This window comes from Mauremys reevesii, linkage group 22 (genome assembly GCF_016161935.1).
Source record: "Mauremys reevesii isolate NIE-2019 linkage group 22, ASM1616193v1, whole genome shotgun sequence".
In the NCBI taxonomy this organism is placed as follows: domain Eukaryota; kingdom Metazoa; phylum Chordata; order Testudines; family Geoemydidae; genus Mauremys; species Mauremys reevesii.
Genome location: NC_052644.1, coordinates 16,050,336 through 16,068,807, shown reverse-complemented (window position 1 = coordinate 16,068,807; position 18,472 = coordinate 16,050,336). Strand labels below are relative to the sequence as shown.

Here is an 18,472-nt window from a genome sequence, read left to right as displayed (position 1 = left end):
GGCCCGATTCTCTCCTGGACTCCGGTACCCCTTTACTCTGGGTCATGCCCCCCTGGCCATAAACCCACAGTCTCTAGGTCTCCCCACCCAGGGAAACCCCTCACCCACTATCCCCACCTCGCCTCAGTCTTAGCTACTGCCAGTCATTACTTAGCCCCACTCCCTGAGGAGACTGCAGTGTATCAGCCACTCATCACAGGCAAGGGGGTTTGGACCTGGGGCCTCTGCCTACCCATGGGCTACCACGTGCAACCCCGTACCCAGTAGGCCGTAGGCTAGGCCGCAGCCTGGGGGGTTTCCAGGCTGGAGCTCCCCTTGGCCTTCCCCCAGCCCTGTTCCACTCCAGGTACCTTCTCAGCTCTCTGCAGCCAGGTCCCTCCCTCTCAGAAGCTAGAGAGAGAATATGTGTCTGAGCATCTGGCTCACAGCCCTTTTATAAGGGCCAGCTGGGTCTGTTTGGGGTGTGGCCCCAGCTGAGCCTGCTTCCCCTATCAGCATAGCTGCTTTTCCTTCTGCCACAGCCCCCTCCTGGACTATTGTAAGCCCCTCAGGGCAGGAGCGGGTAACCACCCCGCTACAAGCCCCCAGGCAGAGGCTCCCAGGTCACACACGGTGCTGAGCAGATCCAGAAGCACCAACACCACGGGGCAGGGCTGAGTGAAGAGTTTCAGCCAAAATCAGTCACGTTAGTTACCCCAGTCCAAGTGAGCACTGTGAGCTCTCTGCAGCAGATGCATGGGTACCTGCTCTCATGTCTGGTTAGACGGACCGGTGTCACCTTGCCTGTGTCAAGTCAATGCCAATCACATTGTTCTGATGCAGCAGGTGGGGCTATCCGTTTTCTATCAATGACTGCTGGAGAGCAGCTCTTCTGGGCCTCTCCCCAGAACATGGCTCACGTTTCCATGCTTTGTTGCCAAGGCCAGATCCCAGATGTGAGCTCCTATCAGCTGCACGTCCATTCCCTAGTTACAACTGGAGCATGTAGCAGTTCCAAAGGACCGTTAGTAACACAGAAAAGGAATTCTCCTTAGACAGAAGGGTTGAGAACGTCAGAGCTGTATCAGGATCCAGACCCACGTCCTCCCTCAAGGTTAGATGCCTTGCAAATCCCAGGGGTCCTGCGTATTGGTACCTATCACTAACCATGAGCTCTGCTCCTATCAAAGCTGCTGGCTCCTGGAGCTGGGAGTGTGGCTGTGGGTGTCTGTAACTAACCCCAGTTGTTATGGGTCACACAGCATCACACAGCATGTCTCTGTGTCTAACTCTTTTCTCTTTCCCATTTCAGCATCTCAGAAGAAGGGTTGGTTCGGTTAATGTCCCTGCAGGAGCTCCACTCCAGGTGAGCTAGTGCCCCCTGTGCCTTTGATTGGAGATTTCTCCTAGCAGTGTCCGTTCAGCCCCTGTGTGTGTGCTAGTCGTCTCATGCCCCCTGCCTTTCCTCCTTAGCAGTTTTACAAAGTTCAACTGCTGTTCCCTCCAGCAACTATAGAGTGAACTTCTCACTTCTTCCTTAAATCACTTGCTTGTCTCCCAATAGCCACTTTTATCAACTCAAATCACCATTTCAAGTATTGTCCTGGGTATTTTAAATCCCCATGCTTATACTTACTTACTTACTCCTTCCTTCCACTATGCCCTCAAATTTTCCAACCTGTTTTCCAACCTCTCTATCTGTTGCCTGCCCGCTTGGGCCCAATCCTGCTTTTCTCACTGAATCGTCCCTTCCATGAGCACCGGCTTTGTTCCACTACCAGTTTACCTAGAAGGGTGGGCTTCTCAACTAGCCCCACCGTTCCTGGTCTCTTCCCTTAAACATTCTTACTCACCAGGCTACCCAAGTCCTCCCCCATGAGTCTTGCGACCTGGGCAAAAATGTATGGCCCATTGGCGTTTAACTATTTAATTTCCTCTTGTGGCAAACACACTGCTGTTACGGCATATGCTGAGCACAAATGGTTAAATTTTGACAAGTCCCTGAAGGACCGATACTTGCTTAGCCAGGGCTTCCTTTTCTACCTGGAAGTCCTGTCTCAAGGCCTGCAACTTGCCCTGGGCATAGGTTTGAGTTGCTGCCTCGTTCATGATCTATGCTCTTAATTTGCTCAATTCTAGTTATCAAGTACACATCTCTTCCCTTTTCTCCAACTTCTCTATTGCCCAGTCCTGCTATGACTAGGGGTAGATCCACCTGCCACCCTTCCTGGTCAACCACGGTGGAGAGAGGAATGCTAAACCGCTCTCCAGTTCTCAGACTCACTGTGGCTGAATGGGCACACCTTTAATCATGCAATCCTCAACATATAACACCAACAGTACCAAGCAAAGCAAACATAAAAATAACAAGGCAAAACAAATAGATGGTGTGAATTCTGCAGGGCTCCCCACTTTTCAATTGCCCACCAAACTGTGACAAATTTCTGTTACCAATCTATCCCTCATGTCAGGTGAACAGGCAGACACTGCAGGATCGTTGGAGGAAGATAAAGAAAACACACCATATGACTGAATTTTAAAGCTTCATTAATAAAATAATAAAACAACAGAGAGTGTTGGGAACGCTCCCACATCACTCAGGGGAAAAAAAACATTAATACCCCAAGCCCTAAGCCACTTTCATACTCACGCACGTACGTCCAGACTGGCCACATCTGTGTATAACATCCAGAGAAGGCACTGTGCGATCTCCAACTTGCTTCCGCTCTTGGGAGGGCTGTTCTTTTACGCCCTGGGATCTCCTGGGGCATCTCTTTCAGAGATTTCAGTCCAGACCGGCTGTCTGTGGCTTCTTCAGTGTCACCAAGCCACACCGGCTCCAGGATTGAAAAGGCATACTATTGGATCTCACCGGACAGTTAAGCTTTGCAAATGTAATCTCAGACCTGTAACTTGTATTGCCTTTGGTTTCCTCTGTCTATGTTTTTTCACAGCCAGCTGGGGCCGAAAGCAGTCTTTCTTTGCACTTAGCATGGTCTGCGTTGATTCTTGACCTTGAACACAAAGCGACTTTCTCTTTATCTCTGGGCAAAGCTGAATTTCAAATTATCCCGTTCCTTTCCTCAATAGACAAATTGCTCCCACTGTGTGTCAGAGGCTTTTTTGTGATTAAAAGCGCCTCTGAGATGTATGATCTTATCTAGATTGAAGATACATTCTAGTGGGCATTGTTTAGATGGATTTTCACACGTGCAAAGATTCCAATTGTCTAAATACCTGCAGGTTTTAGGACCATAAAGTACATACATGTAATATGCTGGGGTACCCTTAGGGGGTGAGAGGGAATACTTAGACTGTCCCCCACCCATTTTCCAATCACACACAGGGAGAACACCCTATTCGCTAGTGGCTGATAAACTAAGGATCTCACCCTACAGGGCACTCACACAGGAGAGACACACAGAGAGAAGAAGGGGGAGGGAAGATGGGTTGGATCTTCTACAGATTCTCTAGGTGGAGTTACCGGGCTTGCTTTAGAATAATTCTGGTCACGAGCTTACACTTCACAGAATACTCTGGGCATCTTCCGGCAACTCTCATTCACACTGGTGTACACACACATACACACCAAGGCCTCTATTTCTAAATACCACGATGCATCTATACCTTACGTCCAGACGCAATACACTTTCCCTTATGAGGCAGTAACAACCCCTCCTGAGGCGGTAAAAACCCCTCAGCACCGGTGCATACCTAATGCATTTCCCTTATGCATCAACCTTATTAGGGGCGGCCAAACTAACAGTTTCCCAGCACCGGATACAACTACCTTATTGGGGGTGGCAAAACTAAGTCCCCAGCACCACATAAATTAACCTTATCGGGGCCAGCGAAACAGTTCCCCAACACCGCTCTGCATCTGATTGTGCTGCACAGTCAATAAGTTCAGATGGCATAAGCCCAACAGGGACAGACGGCCCCACGGACAGTCCTCCTCTGATACCCCAATAGAGATTTCAAAAGGTCTCATATCTCTCTTGTGGTGCCATGGAGTTCGAAGTGGAACGATCCATAGCAGCTCCCTGTGTCTCAGTAGGCGTTGCCATCCCGGACGAGCCCCCAAATTGTCGGAGAAAAGCTTAGTTCTCACTCTTTGGTTGGGTGCAGCAAAATCAGATACTTTATTATTCTCAAGCAATTGCAAAGAGGGAGGGAGTGCGCTAGGACACAGGGTTTCCCCCTCCTAGGCAGGTCTCTCTACAGGTAAACAATTACAGCGAGCATTTATACTCTTTGTTACATACAATATAAGCAACAGCTGCATTTTGTTTATACGTAGGCCATCTTGATATCTTATTTTTCTCACTTCTATTTAGACGCTAGTCTACATTCCTCATTATCGACACAATGTTGCAACCACTTCTCACACAGTTCTTTCCCATTCGCCGCACACAATCCTTGCTTCTACAAATCTTGTGTTATTAGGGTTACAGCTAGCCTGACTCTTGCTCACAGAGGTGAATGTTTGCATTGCAATCCCTGTCAGTTCTTGCTCTACTTCCACAACAGGGACAGTACCAATTTTGGGGTCTTTTTCTTATATAGGCTCCTATTACCTCCCACCTCTGTCCCGATTTTTCACATTTGCTGTCTGGTCACCCTACCTGTCTCACAGTTCAAAGAGCCGGGACATTTCTCCTTCAGCAGCGAGGGCCCATGAACTATGTGTAAAGTGATCACACGGTCACAGAGCAGCCCCCAGAACTGAGTCCTCTGCCTAAATGAGAGGAAATAACTCCATCTCTTTCCATTTCAGGCAGGGCGGTCACAGTGCTAGGTAAGAGAACGTGTTTTCGTGTCACATTTCAAATCACTTGGTCTCTTTCTATTTGCCAATGACCTCTCTCCCAGAACAGCACCTCCCATGGGAGCAAGTTCCCTGTGTTTGCTGTGGCCCTGACCATGTTTGTTTCTCTTCCCTTGCAGATTTCAGGAGGGCTTGGAGCTACATGGGTGAGTGGGGCTGCGAGGGGCTGAGCAGATGCTGCACTGGGGTTAGTGGTGTTGGCATTACGTAGCTGAGCTGTCAGAGGTGTGGGGTCCCCGTGGGGCAGCCAGGGCAGGGCAGGGCAGGGCAGGGCAGGGCAGGGCAGGGCAGGGCAGGACTGGCTGCAGAGCCATGGGGCTGGATGTTGCGAATGGTCCTGAACATGCTGCCCTGAGCTGTAAATCTCACCTCTGGGCAGTTCCCTTGCAATCCCCCCCTCAGCTAGTCCTGACACCCCCCCACATCTCCACTGGCCCTTCAGTGATGATCCATCCCTACCCCATCAGCTCCCCCAACAGCCCCACTCAGCCCTCCCTCCACAGCCTGCAGAGTCTTCACTCCCTGGGCATCTTCCATGGACTCCCAGAGCCCTAGTGCCTCTCAGGGACTGATCCTGTGCAGGGGGGGCGTGAGAGGAAGCAAGGAGCCCAATCCCCATTCCAACTCCCCCCACCTCCCCACCAGCTCAGTGACTTGGCCCAGGCTAGCGGTGCCAGTCCCACTAGTCACCCCCAACTTAATACTCTGTTCTTCACTCTGGCTATGTTGGCTGGAATCTCTCCTGTTGGATCATGGGGTCCATGATGGGCCCGTGGCTAATGGGAATATTTTGGATTTTCTCCCCAGTCTGCATCACCCTGGAGCCAATTTGGAAACACCCTGAAATCACCGTCTCTGGAGATGGCAGAAGAGTCCAACATGACCCCCAATCTCCATGGCCGGATGGCCTACCTGGAGCCCTGATAGCCCTGGGGAAGGAGGGGTTTGTGTCCAGGAATCATTATGCTTTAGGCCTTGTCTACACTGCCACTTTACAGTGCTGCAACGTTCTTGCTCAGGAGTGTGGAACACCATCACCACCCCCAGCAAGTTTCAGCGCTGTAAAGCATCAGTGTAGACAGTGCACCAGCACTGGGAGCTATGCCCATCCTGGGGTTGGGTATTTTACAGCGCTGGGGGAGCTCTCTCCTAGAGCTGGTACCACAACTACACATCCATGTTAAAGTGCTGCTGCAGCAGCACTTTAACATTGTTAGTGAAGACATACCTTTAAAGATGGCGTTTGCAGGGGATACTGGGAGGTGGAGGTGGGGGACAGCCTGGACTGGGAGCTGGGGATGCTGAGTGAGACTGTGAGGGGCAGAGTGAGACAGGAGAGGCTGGAGAGACTCCATGAGGGGGGGGTGCTGGGCACTGGGGAGATCTGGGGGGTGCAGTATCACCCCAGGGAGGCCGACACTGTGATCTGGAACTGTGGTGTGACATCGACAGTAGTTGGGGTGTATCTGGATCTAGAAGGGGGGAGTCTCTCATTCTATAGTGTCAGTTCAATTGCCCTTATCCTGGAGATTCCTGTGGAAGGTTCTGAGAGATTGTTCCCGTTCCTCAGCCCTGGTCATGCTGCAGGGAGGGACCAGGGAAAACCCCTCAGCATCTCTTCCCCCCACCCCCCCAGCGACTGGGATTTCCACAGTAATTAGGAGTTAGTGGATCTGTTATTCAGGGAGATCCCACAGCCTCTGCACAACCCCCTGCCCTTAGGGACAGGGAGGGCCAGGAAAAAACACAGGGACACCTGCAACCTGAGAAATAGTCTCAGCACCTGGACAGCACTTGGCCCTGGAGACAAGGAAGTGAAAGAAAACAGCTCATGGGATACAATAAATCCAAAAGCATCTACCCACCAACCTGCGTCCCAAGTTGAGGATGGGGAATAAAACTGAGCAGGAGCCTCCACAACTGCAAACAGCCCCAGAGAGAAGGGGGGAAAGAAACACCAATATCCTGAGTTCTGAACCCCTCCTGTGGGGCAAAGGGAATCACACAGAGAGAAACACTCAGAACTTGACTCCCAAGGGGTCTCTGGAGCTGACTCTTGTTCCTGGGATACCAGAGCCAGGAAATATGATGGGAGGAATCAGACACAAATGCCAACACCTGGGAAAGAACCTCGCCCCACAGGGAACATGGGGAAATGGCAACGTCAGAAGTTTTCTGCCCCCTGAACTCAAAAGGAAACTGCAGCGATTTGTGACAATGTTTTGACCCAACCCACAGTTACATCGGAATGTGCTGATTGGAGGGAACTACAGTAACAACTGTTAAATGTAGGACATTCAGTACACACCAGTCGGGGGATGCAGAAGGGAAGGGTCTTGCAGTGGCACTGACTCACTCCCATTGCAGACACACGCACAATGCTCCTGCCAGCCTCAGGCCATGTGAATGGGTGACAGGATAGGGCCCTCTGTGTATCAGATTGGACTGTGAAAGCCTCACACTGAGCAGCACCCTGAGTGCTGAACCTGCCCCCCAACCACCAGAGCCCTCCCCTGGGCTCTAGCAGGGCTGGCTGGACTCAAGGTTCAGATGCTGTTGGAAATTGTAGTGAGGGGGCTGGAGTGCAGGAGGGGAACAGGCTGCCAGCTGCAGCATTGTCAAGTCTCATGGTGACACAGAGTGAGAATTTTTCATAATATTTTGGATAAATATGGTGTGTGCCTCATTTTCCCCATGAGATACATGGTTAACTAGGTGTGGGCAGGGAGGGTGTTTGGTCTTTGCAGAGGCCCAGAGACACAGGTGTGACTGATGCCCAGCTGCCTGGGCCTGGAGCCCCTGGAGACTCTTTGAAGACAATGGCCACTGCAATTGCCCAGATATTCGGCACCTAGCAACATGACCATGGATGGCCCCACCCACTTTGGGAAGCCAGCTGGATATGACCAGCTGGAGGACAAAGGATGGGGGAGGGGCCAGGTGGGGTTGTTAAATTTGGACTATTGAAGGCAGAGAGAAGCTCCTGGATTGGGACTAAAGAAGGGTCTGATGTCTCTGGACTAGGGTGACCAGACAGAAAATTTGAAAAATAGGGACGGGGGTGGGGGGTAATAGGAGTCTATATAAGAAAAAGACCAAAAAGCTGGACTGTCCCTATAAAATCGGGACATCTGGTCACCCTACTCTGGACTGACCCAGATGGATTATGCTGGAACTTTTGATTCTCTGTGTTAACTAACAACTTCCTACACTGTGTTCTAAACACCCAATAAACCCTCCTGCTGTTACAGTGCTGGCTGAGAGTCACTCCAGAGTCGGGGGTGCACTTCTCCCTTTGGGTGTGCAAGTCTCCCCCAGGTGTCCAGCTCAGACAGACTCACTGAGGGGAGCTCACAGCATGAAGCGGGGGGCTAAAAGCTCTGAGATTTGGTCCCAGGAGGTGGTGAAGCCAAGTGGCTTACCCTACAGAAAGTGTGACCCTATATGAGCCGACACACAGAAGGGGACCTCCTAGGGACTGTTCCAGAGCACCAGACCTGTGGATCCATGACACATGGTATTTGCTATTTTCTTTAAAGCCCCAGCTCCTGGGATTGTGGGAGAATCTCAGTTTTGGCTTAAAGCAAATAAAAAGTAAGTTTCTAGCCCATGGCTGTGGTGAGGATCTGTAAAGTGTGACCCCAATACCCTGTGCTCCATGTCTGTCTTACTGCTGGGTGTGCTGCATTTAAACTCTAGGGCCTGGCTGTTGGTTAATGCAGGTCGTGATAGGACCCAGCAGTGAATGGGGGGTGGGGAGCCCTGGGCAGTGCCACGCACAAATGCTGGGTCCGCGCTGGGTAAAAGGTGTGAATACGATGATCTGGCTGGGCCCAGACAGTGCTCTCAGCGTCAGATTCCAGTGGAGACAAGGCCGCCTGTGCCATGGGCTTTTTAACTCTCTGTAGCTGGTGGAGGTGAACCCCAGGGAGGTGTTATGGTGTGAGAACACTGTTTTCAAGGCGTAACCAGCGCCCAAAGCAGCCATTTCCACCCTGGCGCTGGGAGTTAGGGGAACAAATGAGGGTCACTGGGTGTGACGGGTTGGAGCTGCCCTATAATAACCTCTGAACATTGTCTGCTCTGTTTGTCTGTTCTGCGGGGTCACTGCATGAACTCAAGGGGTTAAGGGGTTAATTGAAGCTGGGGTTGGCTGCCCCCCCCACCTCCTGGCAAACACTGCAAGGGATCAGAGACACTGCAGGGCCATCCGCTGTGACATCCCCTTTGCCCCCCTGCTGAGCCACCCGCGGTGAACCAGGCTCAGGACTCAAGAAAGGACAGAGACCTTGTGCTGCACTGACACACACCTGGAAGGACGGGGAGGGGAGGCAGAGAGTGTGGGGATCAGATGGCCCCAAAGGGAAGGGCCTGGGGTAGGACAGGCTGCCTAGGTGTAGGGATGAGATAGACCTGCAAGGAGCCCTGTTATTGTGTTAAACCCTGTTCTCTGGCTGTGCCTGGCTCCTGCTGTGGAGATCAAACAAGACTTTGTAAGAAGCTGTTTGAGTCACTGCTGTCATGGCTGGTCACCGCTCCAGTAGGTGGAGCTGCAGGTATGAAGTCCAGACCTGCTGGGGGTCAGCACGGCCAGTCCATGGGGGGCTGTAGCCCAGGGCTGGTCTGAGAGAGGAAGGCCTGAAGAGTCACCCAGTGAGGGAACAGAGGAGCAGCCGCCCTGGAACTAACACAATATTTGTGCATTAGCCCGGCTAGAGCTGCCGGGAAAGGAGGATTCTTCTCCAAGTGATGCCCATACGCATTCCACTCTACGGATGTGCGAACCCCATGCATGGTCACCAGAAATATTTCCTTCAGTGGGACCTGTCAGGGCAGCTCGAGCACCCTCTGCTGCTGCACGCTGTTAGCACTGATATAAAGCGCCCAGCCGACTCCACGCCCCTCAGCTCCTTCTTACCATCTGAGACATTTGCCGGAACTGCTCTCCTTGCATCTGCCATTTCTCTCAGAGGACTTTCTTGTTATTGTACATAGTAAGTCATAGTTTGTTTTAGCTCATGTGAGTTAATTTTAGTGACATTTAGTAAATTAGTTATCGTGATTTAGCTTTAAGCCCTGCACCTTCTGCCACAAACTGTGCCCCTGAGGAACCCGCACTCCAGGTGCTTGAGATGCCTAGGAGAAGTTCATATTGGGGACCACTGACAGATCTGCAGGAGTTTAAGCCTCACACAAAGGACTGAGAGGCCAGGCTCAAGTTCCTGCTCATGGAGGTGGCACTGAGACCTGCATCTGAGCCAGGCTGGTCAGACTTGGCACCAAGTGCCTCAGCTTTGGTAAGGAGAGCTGCTATGTACCAGAGTCCTGGCACCAATCACCATCCCCAGTGCCTAGAAACAGGTATAAGAAACAGCCAGCCAAAAGAGGGTGATCCCTGGCACTGAAGACAGCCAGGCACGGGGTTCAGAGTAGAATGAGTTCTGAGCCAAAGCACTCCTCTGCCTCGGTACTGCAGCAGTCAGCACCTTTCACTCCGGCATCTAGACAACCACCATCAACTCTGGCACCAGAAGAGCCTTCTATATCTGCAGCCTTGTGCAGTACCTCTACTATCTCAGTACCAACCACACTGAAGGCATTTGCTACTGCCAGGGACCTTCTCTTGCTGTCAGTACCGGTATTGTCAGCAGTCCAGGAGTCAGCATTATTGGTGCTGGTGGAGAGGACTGAACCCACTGGGTCATTTCAATATTCAGTACCGCACCTTTCGGTACTGTCAAAGGGGGAATCAGCTATGTTTGCCACTGTGCGAATCTCTCCACCATTGCAGCAGTCTCTAGCACTGGCAGGAATGGCACCCCGGTGGTCACCGGACAGAGTCGCGTCCTCTTCCAAGTCGGAGATCAGGTCATATTCCTCCCATCCGAGGAGCTGCTTTCACTGCTGCTCCTGGCATTTCCATCCTTCCATGGACTCGGGCACAGGAGTAACATCGAGTGACCAGGAGGTCACTGGGGATCTACGACGGTGCAGTGGCCCATTTGGAACCCGTGGGTTTTCCCCCAGTTTCCAGGTGCTCCTATTTGGTTGCCTCGGAAAGAAGGCGGCACCTGGTCCGTACTCCGGTACTGAGCCTGGTACCAAACTACTGGAGCTGGCTAAAGATCGTGCTTGTGCAGAAAGGAAGCAAGAACATCCACAGCTGGTGCTGGCCTCCTCTTCCACTTCCCCGATGAGGCAGCCTCGGGAGATGGGGGATGTCGCTTCCCCCGGAAGACTATAACGTGCACCAGGAGTTGTTAAAGAATCATAGAATCATAGGACTGGAAGGGACTTCAAGAGGTCATCTAGGGCAGCCCCCTGCATGCATGGCAGGACTAAGTATTAGACCATCCCTGCCAGGTGTTTCTCTAACCTGCTTTTAAAAAGCTCCAGCGATGGAGATTCCACAAACTCCCTAGGCAAGTTATTCTAGTACTTAACCACCCTGACAGGAATTTTTTCCTAATGTCCAACCTAAACCTCCCTTGCTGAAATTTAAGCCCATTACTTCTTGTCCTATCCTCAGAGGTTAAGAAGAACAAATTTTCCCTTCTCCTTGTAACAACATTTTATGTACTTGAAAACTGTTATCATGTCCCCTCCCAGTCTTCTCTTCTCCACACTAAACAAACTCAATTTTTTTCAATCTTCCCTCATGGGTCATGTTTTCTAGACCTTTAATCACTTTTGTTGCTCTTCTCTGGACTTTCTCCAATTTGACCACATCTTTCCTAAAATGTGGCACTCAGAACTGGACACACTACTCCAGCTGAGGCCTAATCAGCGCAGAGTAGAGCAGAAGAATTACTTCTTGTGCCTTGCTTACAATACTCCTGCTAATACATCCCAGAATGATGTTTGCTTTTTTTGCAAGTGTTATACTGTTGACTCATATTGTGATTCACTATGATGCCCAGATCCCTTTCCACAGCACTCCTTCCTAGGCAGTCATTTCCCATTTTGTATGTGTGCAACTGATTGTTCCTTCCTAAGTGGAGTACTTTGTATTTCTCCTTATTGAATTTCATCCTATTTACTTCAGACCATTTTTCCAGTTTGTCCAGATCATTTTGAATTTTAATCCTATCCTCCAAAGCACTTGCAACCAGTCCCATCTTGGTATCATCCACAAACTTTATAAATGTACTCTCTATGCCATTATCTAAATCATTGATGAAGATATTGAACAGAACCAGAACCAGAACTGATCCTTGCGGGACCCCATTCAATATGCCCTTCCAGTTTGACTGTGAACAACAGATAACTACTCTATGGGGATGGTTTTCCAACCAATTTTGCACCCACTTTATAGTAGCTCCATCTAGGTTGTATTTCCCTAGTTTGTTTATGAGAAGCTCATAAGAAGAGGGTGACCTTAAATCTAGGCATATAGAAGGAGGTAGTGAAGGAGTCCTCCCACAGCCTAGTCGATACTTGAGCCACTGCAGGCCCTTCAAAAGTTCCCCTGCCTCTCAGTGACACCATTATGGACCCAGTTAAGACTTTGAAGGAGCTCTCCATGTCCCTTCCTCGGACTTCAAATACTTTGTTTCTGCCTGGGGTTATGAGTTCCTTTACACCCCCTTTTCTCCCTCCAGGATACCTGGTGGTATTCATTGCCCATGAGAGAGAAAGAAAGGCTCTTCCCTGTGCAACCCCAAAATCAATGGCCTCAAATAAATTAGACTCGTTCAGTAGGACACAAAGTGGGCGCTTTATACCAGTGCTATGAGCGCGCAGCAGCAGAGGGCGTTCGAGCTGCCCCACCAGGTGCCATTGAGGGCAAATTTTCCAGCAACTGTGTGTGGGGTGTGTACACACCTGGAGTGGAATGGAGACGTGCAACACATCTCGAAGAACAGCAGTTACAAGTGGTAGCTAACTTGTATTCGGGGTCTGGGGCACAGGCCAGGCTGGGGGATGGGTTTACTTTCCTAAAGTCCACAAACCACCTCATGGTTTTATCCTTTCTAGGAGCCATCACAACAGGCAACATCCAGGGGATTTTGGTCTGAGCACGGTGAGACTCTCCCACTTTCCCGCACTCTATGAGGGCTGCTCTGTCACTGCTCAGATCCCCAGCTCTTGGACTTCAGAGCCAGACTCCCCTGGAGAATGTCAGAGACAGAGAGAACGAACAACAGAGACACCGGCTGGGCCAGAAATATCACAGTGTGAGAGCGGGTTCTTCCATCCCACATCACAGCCTGTGACTCACCCCCGCCCCGCTGGGCTGCAAGCTTGTGGTCAGGCCAGGGTGAGCTCACTGCAGAGCCAGGGAAGAGGTGTCTGCACAGGATACTCTGTAGATGCTCAGGGTGCTGATGGCTCATCCTGCAAGTACAGCCAGACTGTGTGTGCAGAGAGTCACTGCTTGTGGCACCGACTCTCCTCTCCCTTCCCTCTTCTGAGCAGCAGCGGGTCGCTCTCTAGTCCCACAATATTTGGGTCCATCAATATCCCCTGCAGGGCAGGGAGATGGGTCTAATTCTGCCCTCACTGCCCGGGGGGTTGGGCTGGAGAAGGGAGGCAGGATTCAGCCCAGGGTCCAGGCGCAGGAGGGGGTGGGCCACCTGTGAGATCAAAGAAGCCCCTGCAGCCTATTTCCCAGCCTGTGTCTCTGACACTTGTTCTGTGTTTTCAGGCCCATCCCAGCCAGGCTCTCTCCACCATGGGACACAAACAGCCCCTGTGCGTTGGCTTCCAGGGCTAGAAGGGACGTTAGCTCAGCCAGTCTGACCTGGACAGCCCAGAGACTCCCCCAGCCCCCTGCATTGAGCCAATAGCTCATGTGGGACCAAAGCCTCTCCCAGGAAGGCCTCCAGCCTGGCTCTGACACCGTCAGGGATGGAGAATCCCCCCTGCCCTGGATGATCTGTCCCAGAGTTAATCAACTGCCTGGACAGAAATTGGCCTCTCAGTTCTCACTGGGACTTGTCTTGCGTCAGCTGGGCCCAGGATTCCCAAGGCTCAGCCTGTTCCCAGCGTTAGAGGGGGAGGGACATGATAAGGAGGGTTTGTGGGAGGCGGGAGCTTTGGGTGAATAGCCCCAAGTCATTGGAGCCCTGGGCTGTGGGCTCAGCTCTGACGTAGCATTGTCAGCCCTGGAGCTCAGAGCCCGTCGCCAAGGGGGGCTGGACAGGTGGGGATTGGCTGCCCCAAGCACTCCCGCAAGGGAGCAGTGTGGGGGATGGAGCCCAGCTTCCCTATCGCCTGGGGACTGCATGGCGCAGCATCCCCACAGTCAGCAGCGTGTGGCCCTGAGGTGAGGGCTGAGAGCTCCTCAGGTGACACACAGCCACAGCTGCAGTCCCAACAGTGACCTCCCAGCACCCCTGCAGGGCACAGCTCACACACGAGGGCAGGCGGCTTAGGGGCTGCCTGGCCCCACTCTGCACAGAGAAGGAGCTGCCCTTTTTCAACTGCTTCGGGTCCTTCATCACCTGGGGCCAGATTCAGGAGCCCAGCGATGCAGACAGGTGCCTCGTGCGACTGACAGAGTGTCCAGGGGAGTGACGTGCCTAACTTTCATTGGCTGCCAACAGGAGTCGTGCACCCAGACTGCCCAGGAGCGCTAGTGAATACCACTAGGCACCTGGCTGCAGCACTAGGTGCCTAAATACCTTTATCACGCTGGCCCTGGGGTAAAGAGAGGCAGTGTGGCCTAGTGGACAGAGCACTGGCCTTGAAATCAGGAGTCCTGGCTTCTGTTCCTGGTTCTGCCCTCCTGGGTGACCTCAGGCCATTCATGTCCCCATCTTCCTGTGCCTCAGTTTCTGCATCTGTTTCCCTCCTGCCTAAAGCACTTGGAGCTCTATGGATGGGCGAGGTGTGGTTAATGTTAAACACTCCAGCCAGGCTAGGCCTGTGCTCCCCTCTGTTACTAAATCAGAGGAGGGTTTTTAAAGATGCAGTTGATGTGTGTTTAATTCTCAGGCTTCCGGCGTTAAATAAAGATACTGTGGGTGGCCAGGAAACGGGGAGCGGTGACGCTCAGATGTGAGGACAGGACGGGGCAGAGCAGAGAGGGGCTGTGGTGTCCCTGCTGCCTCAGTCATGTGGCCCTGATGGGGGCTCAGAGCAGCGACAGCATCTGGGTTCACAATTTAACCCTGAGAGGCTGGCAGAGATGCTGAACAGGGAGAGGGTCCTTCCACCCTGAGCCCTGGGGGAGAGGGGGGCAGGGGCAGGTCGGAGCAGGGAACGACTGCAGACTGTCCCCACCCGACCCTATCAGGAGCAGTCATTGCTGGGCCATTTCCATCTATCTTGGCTCCGCTACCGCCCCGATGATCCTGTCTCTGTGCCTCTTGCTGCCCGGTGAGTATGTGGGAAGTCGGTGCTAATTCATAGCAGGTTGGGAGGAAACAGAACTGAGAGCAGCCCCCAGCCCAGTGAGTTGGCAAATCCCCTTCAGTGGCAGAGAGGTTTGTGCTATTGCGATGTTCGAGGGAGTGGGATGTCCCAAACCAGCACAGGGCCAGCGCTCGGTGCTGGGGACAGGCCGGGGCTAGCAGTCGGCCCACGCTGGGGTTACAGTCACAGCTTCACAGAGTTTAAGGCCAGAAGGGACCATTCACCCATCCAGTCTGACCCCCGATAGCCCAGAGCAGAGAACTTCCCCCAGCAACCCTGCACTGAGCCCAGTCACTTGTGCTTGACTAAAGCATCTTCCAGAAGGGCCTCTGGCCTGGCTGTGACTCCCCCACTTCCCTGGGGAGCTGGAGCCGGGGGTTAATCCCCAGCACGGTGAGAAACTGCTGCCTCCTTTCTCACTGGAGTTTGCCCAGATTCAGCATCCAACCCTTGGGTCTTGTTCTGCCTGTCTCTGCTGCACTGAAGAGCCCATTGAACACCGTGACCAGCCCAGCTATCTGACCAGCTACACACAGTTCTGGATTCCTCCAGAATTCAGGGGTTCTAGGTCTGGGGCTCAGGTCTGACTCATTATAGGACCAAGCCCAAGTCACACAGCTTGGATCTAACCCCCGATCTGTGTTTTCAGGACAGGTTGGGATCAGGGGTTCTGCTTTGGGCCCGTGTCTCAAACGTCCCTATCAAGTCTGGGCCCAATTCTCTGTCTGTCCATAGCGTGTTTCCTGCTGCAGGCTCATCTGGGGAAGTGAGCTCAGTTATCAGGGCTGGGGATGAAAGTTGGTGCTGCTGGGCTGTTAGCAGATCCCTGTACAGAGACACTCAGTGCTGATCCCTGGGGGCATGGGAACCCTCCAGAGGGACCTTGGGGCGGGGGGGGGGGGTCAGGGCTCTGCATAGTGCCTGGCACAGACTCAAGGAGTGTGGGGGAGGGTGCCCCTGATGGGATGGGACGGGTCGGGCAGAAACAGGGGCCTGTGCTCATGCAGGGAGCAGAGACCTCATCAGCTATTTGGGGCGTCTCACAGCAGGGGAGATTCTAGCCCGGCACTGAACACACGTCACCTTTCTGTTCCCAGCGCTAAGTCCCAGCAGCGAGGAGATCTGCTCAGCTCCCGGTGAGTCTGTCTGTCTGTCCCCAATCTACTGAGGGCCTTTACTCCTCCATCTCCAGGCCTCCAGCCACCACCCCTTGGGCTGCACCCTGCTCAGTGCAGTGCCAGCGGCAATGGCAGAGGAAGGTGGATGGGGCTGTGTGAGATCTGAGTGGGGCGCAGGTCTCCTGGCTGACCCCTTCTTGCCCTGATGCCTCTCTCCTGTGACCGGGCCAGTGTGACACATAGGTAAGAAGAGAGTCACATCCAGGCACTGGGCCTGGGAAGCAGAGAACACCACGGCTCTGACCCCAAGGGATTTACCTTCCCCTGGTACCGGCTCCCAGCCCCTCCTGGCTGCAGGACTGTCTCTGGAGCCCCCTCCCTACCCCCTCTCCCCAACACATGGAGACAGCCTGTGCCTTGTCCTTAAATATCAGCAGCACCATTAACAGTCAGCACTAGGTGGGCAGGCAGCATTCAAGAGGGAACGACCAGAAGGAACCATTAGGTCACCTAGACTGAGCTCCCATATGACCCGGGCCAGTGAGCTGTGCCCAGCAGGGTCTGGCTGAGCTGGGATGTGGTTTTTTGGTCATGGCCGAGTTTCTTTGCTGGGTGCCTGGGCAGTAGGGGCAGAGGATGCCAGCCAAGGCAGCAGCAGGGAGCACTGCAGGGGTGGGGAAGGTGGTGGGCAGATATTGACCTGCCCAGCGGCAGCAGCAGCAATTCTCCTGCGAGTTCAGAGCTGAGTCCCATCGCCCTGGTGATTCCCAGGAAAGGGGGACCTGCTCCCTGCTGCTGCTCCAGGACCTTCCCTTAGCCTGGGCCTGGAATTGCTCCCGGTGCCCCTGTGCCAGCTGGGGATTGTGGGGCAGGAGGGGCACCAGGACAAGAAGGATGTTACAGCAGATGTCAGAGGGGTTAGGGACTGGACACAGCTCCTTGGCAGTTGGCTGATGAGCTCCATGGGGCAGTGACTGTTCTTCACTGCATGGGCTATGGGGGTGGGCTGAGGTCTTGGCCAGGCCCTAGACAATCCCCAGCAGCCAGGAGCCGGTCTCACTTAGGGGTCACCTCTCTCCCGGCTGTACTGCCCCAGCTGGGTCAGCGGGGGTGCCAGTGCTTGGGTCCCTTGTACTAGGAGAATGTGCAGTGCCAGACGATGGGAGCCCAGCCTGGCTGAGCTCTTAGGCTCTTGCACAACTTAAATGATCCCGGGGAATGAAACCAGAGAGAGCTGGTCCCCGTCTGCCCAGCTGGGCTGGAATCAGAGCCACTATCCAAGACGTGGCACAAACCCAGAAGCCATTTACTTCCTGCCCCACCCACAGTGTCGGGCACCACCGACAATCCCACTGACAGTTCTGACCCATTCCCCTTCCCAGGCGCTCTCCCTGCCCCCATCCTCTACCAGAGACGGACGTTCGCCCGGCCAGGGGACTCCGTGCGGCTCACGTGCTCCGTGTTCTCCCGGACGCCAGCCACCCGCGTCATCTTCTGTAAGGACAGGGAGGAAGTTTCATCTCAGACAGGCTTAGTGGGGAAACTCACCTATGACTGTGACCTTGTGGTGTCTGGGCACAGCTCCGGGAATTACTCCTGTGGGTACGAGATCAAGGACAGCGACAGCCGGATGACCAAATCCCAGCTCAGCCCTGCCAAGCACCTCAGCGTCACTGGTAAGGTGTGTGTGTGTGTGTGTGTGTGTGTGTGTGTGTGAGTGTGTCTCTGTGTGTAACCATATCAGCTCAGCCCTGCTCATCCCGGGAAAGTGAGTGGGGGTCAATGGCAGAGCAAAGATAGGGCTTTCGAAAGGGTATGGTCAGAAGGGAAAATTAGATCACGCAGACTGAGCTCCCATATGACCCGGGCCAGGAAGCCGCGCCCAGCAACCCGGTGTCCAGCCCTGCAGGGGCTGGCCAAGCCAGGAGGCAGCTTTTCAGTTGTGGCTGCCTGTCTTTTCTGGCTGCCTGAGCCGCAGGGGCAGGGGATGCTGCCAGCCAGGGCAGTAGCATTGGGGTGGGGAAGGTGTTGGGAAGACATTGACCTGCCCAGCAGCAGCAGCAATTCCCCTGCGAGTTCAGAGCTGGGTCCCATCGCCCTGGTGATTCCTGGGAAAGGGGAATTCGCTCCCTGCTGCTGCTCCTTAGCCTGGGCCTGGAATTGCCCTTGGTGCCCCCTGTGCCAGCTG

The 18,472-nt window shown here is 53.4% G+C and overlaps 1 protein-coding gene across 2 annotated transcripts in view; it reads left to right on the top strand.

The window, feature by feature from the left end:
• Window positions 1-4,775, top strand: part of LOC120388736 (butyrophilin subfamily 3 member A2-like) — a 53,364-nt gene extending 48,589 nt beyond the window's left edge. For both annotated transcript variants that reach the window (XM_039510778.1, XM_039510780.1), the window contains 2 exons: window positions 1,292-1,345; window positions 4,757-4,775. In XM_039510778.1, coding sequence (XP_039366712.1) covers window positions 1,292-1,320 — 29 coding nt within the window. In that variant the 3' untranslated portion in view covers window positions 1,321-1,345; window positions 4,757-4,775. The remainder of the gene's footprint in view (window positions 1-1,291; window positions 1,346-4,756) is intronic.
• Window positions 4,776-18,472: the final 13,697 nt, after the last annotated feature.